General features: G+C 60.1%; 1 protein-coding gene across 1 annotated transcript; it reads left to right on the plus strand.

Annotated features, from left to right (window-relative positions):
- Nucleotides 1-3,801: 3,801 nt before the first annotated feature.
- MAFB (MAF bZIP transcription factor B) lies at nt 3,802-7,190 on the plus strand. Its single transcript, XM_045528182.1, has one exon. The coding sequence runs from the start codon at nt 4,182-4,184 to the stop codon at nt 5,151-5,153; it is 972 nt and encodes a 323-aa protein (XP_045384138.1). The 5' UTR covers nt 3,802-4,181; the 3' UTR covers nt 5,154-7,190.
- The last annotated feature ends 723 nt before the right edge of the window (nt 7,191-7,913 follow it).

The raw sequence follows: 7,913 nt of genomic DNA on the forward strand, positions 1-7,913 counted from the left end.
CAGATAAGGTTGGCAGAGAACTCAGGGCTCGCTCCTTGGAAGAGACAGGTGACACTATGGCTGGGTGATGAAAGCTGCAGTAGGCAGGCTCCTGCGGGGCGGGCGGTCCCCTGACTCAGGTCCCTCCCTGGCGGAACTTGCCCCGTGGGGATCTGGGACCACTGGCCTCTGCTTGGCGACCCGGAAGAGTACAACCCTGCAACCCCCCGGGCTCTCTCGGGCTGGAAGTTTCAGGTTCCCGTGTCCCGCGTGCTGCGCCTCCCCAGCCAACACACACATACACGCCGGCACGCACACCTTCTGTGCGCCTCCAGCCGCACCCACGCGCGCAGAGACGCCCGCTCGCTCGCCAACCACCTGCAACCCTAGGGGAAACGGCGGGTGAATGGCACACCTTCGGCCTGAACTAGGCTGCCAGGAGCGCCGCGCTGGTTTGCAGGCGCACGGGAGGGCAGCCGCCGAGCCCCTCTCGAATTATCCGGTTGGCTGAGTAGGGGCCGGCGAGAACAGCGCCAGGAACCTCTTGCGGGGCGGCTGGCAGTGGGCTCCCCGCTCCCCTAGGGAATAACCTATCCCTCCCACCCCACCCCGAGTGCCCCGAGGCTCTGCGGTGGCTGCAGAGCTTTTTCCATCACCATCTGTAACCAAAGAATCCCAAGGTGGTGCTTCTAGAACGCACAGCTTCTGGCCCAACAGTGGGTAGAAGGGGGGTCGCTTTTGAGTGAAAGCCTCAAATTGGAGTTTTGGGGTTTTGGCGGCTGGAGACAAGATGCTGTTCAGTAACCCGGGCTCTGGCCGCTGCAGATCCTCAGCTTTGCTTTAAAGAGGCTTGGGACTGGGCGCACTGCTCTTGCGTCTCCTGGCCTCCCCTTTGCTTCTCCTCCGGTCTTCACTTCTCCCCCCATCTCTTCTTTTTTTCTTTCAGTGTGTCTGACTCCCAGTCAATGGGTATACAGCAGCACTCCCTGCCCCGCCTGTCTTTTAGAGATGAGGTCCAGCCTCCTGGGCGCCCGGCACGAAGAAGCAGCCGGTGCAAGAGGGGAGCAGAGGCCACAGGGCCTGGGACTCGGAGGGCCTACGGCCCAGCGCAGTGGTGCCGGGGTGGGGGAGGAGGTCGGGCCACCAAGTGGGGTCGGCTGCTCAACAGGAGCCGTCACTCTGCGGGAACCTGCGTGTCTCCCTCACTCACCCGGAGCCTGGCAGGGGTGGGGCTGTTTCCAACATTTTTTTGGTGGGGGGTCGCCGGAGGGTGGGAAGAAGAGGGAGTGGCTACGCTGGGAGAACCAGCAAAGAAACGGATCTGGTGGGGAGGTGAACGTAGGGACGGACAGAGATATCTCAGCCAAAGCCCCGGGGAAGGGAGTGACCACAACACAGAAGTACGGGGACAAAGAGAAGTGCGCTTGCCCAGACAAAGCCCAAGTCCTAGAGACCCTGAGACGGAGGCAGGACGTGGGCAGGAGAACGGGAGGTTTGGAACCACAGAGCTGGTGCTGCAGGAGTCCCCAGGGCCACGACGGCCACACTCTTGAAATTCGGGTTTCAGTTCTCGACGGCGAGGGTCAGGCAGACAGGAGGGGACACGGGGGCGGGGGCTACACAGCCTAGCCCGCCGCCTTAGTGCCCACGCAGAGGGCCGCAACGTCAGGCACACTCTGCAGCCGCGGGTCTCTCAGGGTCTGGGAGGGACGGCGCTGCGGGCCCGAGTTCAGTTGGCACCAAGAGAGCGCGGTGTGTTTGTCCCGCCCCGGTCGCCTGAGGCCAGAGCCATAGTCTACACAGAGGCGAGACAGCCGGTCCAGGGTGGCCGAGAAACGTGCCCCACTGAGCCACGGTCCGAGTGTGTGCTCACCGCGTGTCCCCAGCCTCCAGCTTCGGGAAGGGGCGGCGCTTCGGCACCGCCCGGGCCCAAGCTCTCCCCACAGGCGGCCGAATTATTCCTGCGGAGAGCTCGCTTCTCGAAGAGGGTTGCGGACGGGCTCTCCCAGCGTTACAGTTGCCAATCCAAATCTTTGAGTTAAAGTTTTAGTTACAATACATTCATTTTATTAAAACTAGGCGGTCTAAGACCACGCCCTACCCCAGCCTCTCCAAAGGCGCAAGAGAATAGTGGGTTTTAGATTAACTGGTGGCAAATAGTTTTACCTGCTCACACTTAAAGAAATCTGGCCGCGTCCGCATTGATGTGGCCCACTTGACCCCTACGCGCGGCGTCAGTCGTGCGGGTCCCGCGCAGACAGCGGCTGGGACACACTCACCCAGTGCACTCTTCTGCCTTTCGCTGCGCGCGCCCAAAGCTGGAAAGCAGAAGGCGACGCGGGAGGCGGGTCGGATCTCCGGGTCCAGCGAATTCTCGATTTATCCGGTTTCAGCGCCAGGGCCGGAGTCTGGGGAAGAACTCCTTAATTCCGGCCATCACGGACCTGGGTAGGGAGGGGGAGCAGCGCCTAGCGCTGTCTGGATGCCTAGTGCGGTGCGCTCCCGTCACCCGTCTGCGCTCCAGGGAGCTTTCTCATCTGACTGCCCCGGGCCCCTTCACTGTGCCGTTTCCACTTTCGGCCACCGGACCTTCCCCACCCAGGACTTTCTGGCGTGGGGAGCCGCCAATGAGCCCCTGAAGGCTGAGGTTCTGAATTTTAGCGGGGACGATCAGCGCGGGACTCGCAGCTGAATATGAAGACCGCACCGGAGGACCTATGCGTGGCTCGAGGGGAACCTGCCCTGGGTTCTGGTGCACGCACAGCCTGCGATCTGGGCTGGCTCCGGTTGGGCCAGGTGGAGAGACCTGGCTGGGTCCGAAGCGCCGTCCAAGCCTTCCGGCAGTGGGCCGGGCGGTTCGGGGCGCCTTTGCGCACAGTGGCCACTTGGGGTCGCACTTTATGCCTGTTTGAGCCTCTCCGCCGCGGGCTGACGCCGGGATCTGCTTAATCGTTACAAAACGTTCAAACAAAAACAGGGCCCGTTCCCCAGCAGCCAAGAGCCGCTCGGAGCACGGTCCCGGGCTGGCCTCGGCCCCGAGCTTCGGGGCGCTCAGGTTTTCGTGCATCTGGCGGGGGAAAGGGATTCAGAGCCTTTTGGCCGGTTCTTTCCCATTCGCCTTCAGCGTGAGCATTGGGGGGTGGGGTGAGCGCGGGAGTGGCGGGGACAGCGGAGTCGAACCTCAGGGCTCGGCCACCGCACCCGCCAGCAGGGGAACAGTCCTCTCGTAGCACGAGAAGGGTCCCCTGAGGTTAAGAGTTGGGTCTGAGCACAACTCTGAGATCCAACCCCGCCCTCCCCAACACACAAATACACGCAGACCTCCTGAAACACAGGCACGCACGGCCAGAAGCCGCGAGGACACTGGGAGGGGGCCGCTGGGGAACAAAGGGCCCGGGAGGCGTTGTCCCAGAGCTCATTCTGAGCCTCCTTGGGGGTGACACGGGATGGGGTGGGGGTGCAGAGGGTACCGAGCAAGGACGGCTTGCTAGGGGGTGGAAGCGGCGGCTTGGTCCAGAGGTGGGGCGCACACAGAAGGCGAGAGCGCCGGGGCCCGGGCCTGGCGGGTGTGGGGGGTTGGGCCCAGGCCGTCCGTCCCACTCTGCTCCAGCCCTCAGCCAGGCCTCCGCGGCACCCGGGCCGCCGGGGCCGCCAGTCAGCTGACGCGGGGGGCGGGGGAGCTGTCAGGCGCGCCCCGCCCTGCGCCGCTGGGCCGCCGAGGCCGTGCAGCTATTGGCCAGCGCGCCGGGCAGCCGGGGCCCCCGCGCCCCGGTGACATCAGTAAAGCGATAAAAGGCAGCAGCGGTGCAGGATCCGGCACAGCTGCACCGCCAGGCTGCGAGCGGCTGCGAGCGAGAGAGCTTAAGAGCAAGAGAGGTAGAGAGCGAGCGGCGGGCACTGGCCCCACGCCTCCCCTCCGCCCCACCGTGCGCCCCGCTTGCCTCCCCACCCCGCCCGGCTCGACCCGGCCCGGTCCCGGTGTGGGCACAGCCCCGAGCTCTGGGGCCTTGCAGGCAGCCTCGGGACTCTCCAGCGCGCCGCCGCGTCCCCAGACAAAGGCTTGGCCGGCGGCCCCGGCCCGCTGCGCCCTCGGCTCCCCGTCTCCCCGGCTCGCCGCTCTTCGCCCCCGCGCTTAGCTTAGCGCGCCCCGGCCGGCCGCAAAGTTTCCCGGGCGACAGCGGCGGCTGCGCCTCGCGTCAGCGATGGCCGCGGAGCTGAGCATGGGGCCAGAGCTGCCCACCAGCCCGCTGGCCATGGAGTACGTCAACGACTTCGACCTGCTCAAGTTCGACGTGAAGAAGGAGCCCCTGGGGCGCACGGAGCGTCCGGGCAGACCCTGCACGCGCTTGCAGCCGGCCGGCTCGGTGTCCTCCACACCGCTCAGCACGCCGTGTAGCTCGGTGCCCTCGTCGCCCAGCTTCAGCCCGACCGAACAGAAGACCCATCTCGAGGACCTGTACTGGATGGCGAGCAACTACCAGCAGATGAACCCCGAGGCGCTCAACCTGACGCCCGAGGACGCGGTGGAGGCGCTCATCGGCTCGCACCCAGTGCCACAGCCGCTGCAGAGCTTCGACGGCTTCCGCGGCGCGCACCACCACCACCACCACCATCACCCTCACCCGCACCACGCGTACCCGGGAGCCGGCGTGGCCCACGACGAGCTGGGCCCCCACGCGCACCCGCACCATCACCACCATCACCAAGCGTCGCCGCCGCCGTCCAGCGCCGCCAGCCCGGCGCAACAGCTACCCACCAGCCACCCCGGGCCCGGGCAGCACGCGGCAGCGTCGGCGACGGCGGCGGGCGGCAACGGCAGCGTGGAGGACCGCTTCTCCGACGACCAGCTCGTTTCCATGTCAGTGCGCGAGCTGAACCGCCACCTGCGGGGCTTCACCAAGGACGAGGTGATCCGCCTGAAGCAGAAGCGGCGGACGCTGAAGAACCGGGGCTACGCCCAGTCATGCAGGTATAAACGCGTCCAGCAGAAACACCACCTGGAGAATGAGAAGACACAGCTCATTCAGCAGGTGGAGCAGCTTAAGCAGGAGGTGTCCCGGCTGGCCCGCGAGAGAGACGCCTACAAGGTCAAGTGCGAGAAACTCGCCAACTCCGGCTTCAGGGAGGCGGGCTCCACCAGCGACAGCCCCTCCTCTCCCGAGTTCTTTCTGTGAGTCGTGGCGGGTCCCGGCCCCCGCCCTTGCCCCGGCCCGGACTCCCCGTCCCGTGCCCCCAGTCCCAGACTCCCCTGGACCCTGTCCCTGCCGCGGCCCCAGCCTTGACCTGTTTGACTTGAGCGAGAGGGAGGAAGGGCGCGCGGGCCGCGGGCGACGGGCGGGCGCGCGGGCGGGCAGGGGACCTTGGCTAAGGCGAGAGTAGCGCACGCCAGCGCCGCCTCCTAGACTCGAGCCAGAGAGAGACGAGGGGGTGGGAAGTCCGGGAGCAACTTTTCTCCAGGCTGGGGGGCGGCGAGGCATAGTCCCCAGGAGTCCCCAAGGCCGTCTGGAGACTCCTGGCTTTATGAACTTTGAGCGTTAAGCCCGGGCCACTGCTTTGCCGCCGGGAGCACAGCCCGGACCAGGAAGAGAGCAGCAAGGAGAGGAGAGGAGAGGGACTCTGGCGTCCCGGCAGGCGCGAGGCGAGGCTGAGCAAAGGAAGGACAGAAGGACCTGTCTGTTCAGAGTCCGGAGAACACTGGCTCTCAGCCCCGAGACGCGGGCCTCTCAGTTAGGACGTTCGGCGCGCAAATCTCATCAGTTTTATTGCCTGCTCGATTATATAGAAAAAATACGAAAATCTGCATTAAAAATATTAATCCTGCATGCTGGACATGTATGGTAATAATTTCTATTTTGTACCACTTTCTTGTTTAACTTTAGCATGTTGTTGATCATGGATCATAATCCCCTTATTTCTTTGGGTGAGAAGGGATCGCAGTTCGGAAACTCCAGCGGCTGCGTGCAGGCTTTCAGTCCCGGTAGTCGGCTTGTAAATACCCGCCCCGCCAAACCGCTTAGAAAACGTGGCAACAAACTGAGTGTCTTTGTTTGGGTTTATTATTATGGAATTTTTGTTTGTAAGTAAAAAAAAAAAAAAAAAAAAAAAAAAAGGAGGAAAAAAAAAAAAGAAAAAAGGAAAAGAAAGGAAAAAAGTTCCGGGCATTTTGCATCAGAAAACAACTTTGTCTTGGGGCACCCTTGGAAGTTGCATGTTTTCTTCCCTTTCCCTATCTCCATTAGGTCCCCTATTTCCTCCAGCTTTAGTTTTCTATGTTGTTGGTGTTGAGAGAGAAGACTGCGGTCCCAGCTCTTGAGTACAAGGGCAGGGCCGGCAGCTGCGGAGTTCCGCACCCGGGAGGCCCTGGCGTGTACTCGCTCCCTGCCTTGTCTTATGGCTAAATTGACTCCCCTAACAAGAAAGGAAAGGAAAATAGATCTTTTCCTCTGCTTTTTATTGTAACCAGAATCACCCCAGGGCCCCTTTGAAAAACCCTCCAGGTCTGCACTAATTGCAGGGGCCCATAGTGTTCTTAGGGTGACCACCCCAGCCATCCCTGACATTGGCCAATGGTCACCAGCGCTTGTATTAAACCAACTGCCACGCTCAGAATGTACCAGAAACCCAAACATTGACAAGTAATTTTGCAACTTTCAAGTGCGTTCTTTAGACCAACGCATTGTGTTTCTTTTCCTGCTTTTGAGATAGTGGGGAGAGTTATTGGTGGTATCCCCCCCCTTCAGTTGTATAATAGTTACAGGGAAGATCTGGGTGTTTTTCTTTATTTTTACTTTTTTTTCCTGCAGGTCAGTAAAAGGATTTAAGTTGCACTGACAAAAATACCAAAATAGAAGCATATTTTTAGTTCCCATTTGAAATTGCTGGCGCTGCTGGCCGGATGCATTTTTTTTTAGTTTGTATTAGTTGATAAATTAACAGTAATAACAAGATTGTATGAACCGCATGGTGCTTGCAGTTTTAAATATTGTGGATATTCGTCCTGCATCAGAAACGAGCTTCGGTTTTTACGGATTCAACTGTGTTGAAATCAAACTTGCCGCAACAGAAATTGTTTTTATTTCATGTAAAATAAGGGATCAATTTCAAACCCTGCTTATGATATGAAAATATTAAAACCTAGTCTATTGTAGTTTTATTCAGACTGGTTTCTGTTTTTTGGTTATTAAAATGGTTTCCTATTTTGCTTATTAAAACCATGGAGATGGTGTTTATTTAGGGGACTGCGTTCGCACAACCTTGACTTTCTGCTCTTGCCTCTTCAAGAGTCACACCGACGTTGGGGCACTGTCACCTCCAAATCTCTCTCTTGAGTGTGTGAGTGTGTGTGTAAGTGAGTCTCAAATGTGTTCTCTGCTTCTCACCCTAGGTACAGACCCTGGTCAAGAGCCGGTTTGTGAGCTGAGTGGGTGCAGGTCTAAAAGGCCCTGGAGTTCCTGGGCACGGGGCATATACCACTTTTTCGGTGCTTTCAGCCTCGGCCATCAGGACTGACCTGCTAGTCTGCCTGCTCTGAAATAGCCATTGAAGGAGACCAGGATGCCAGGAGCTGCCACCCTGATGGGGAAGCAGAGTCTTTTTGGTGTCCAAGCCCAGCTGATCCACTGCTCTCACCCTCCTGATTGAGCTGAAAGTCTCTTTTCTCCTGCCCAGTGCATCTCTCTGGGAGCAACTGGAGCTGCCCACAGTTAGATGCCTCCTCTGAGTAAGGGCCCATCCTCCTCCCCACGAGGCTGGCAGAAACAAGTGTAACCCAGCACCAGATCTTAAGGTGCAGGACCCTTCAGATGGGAAGCCCCTCTGGGTGGACTTTTTTGGGGTAGTATGCCCAGGGTGGCCTGTAGCCCTTAGCTCCGTAGAAGGGTGCTGCACGGCTGGGCCTGAAATCGGTGGTTCCTCACTTTGGGGGTTGGGAGGGT

This window comes from Lemur catta, chromosome 17, assembly GCF_020740605.2.
Source record: "Lemur catta isolate mLemCat1 chromosome 17, mLemCat1.pri, whole genome shotgun sequence".
Lineage (NCBI taxonomy): Eukaryota > Metazoa > Chordata > Mammalia > Primates > Lemuridae > Lemur > Lemur catta.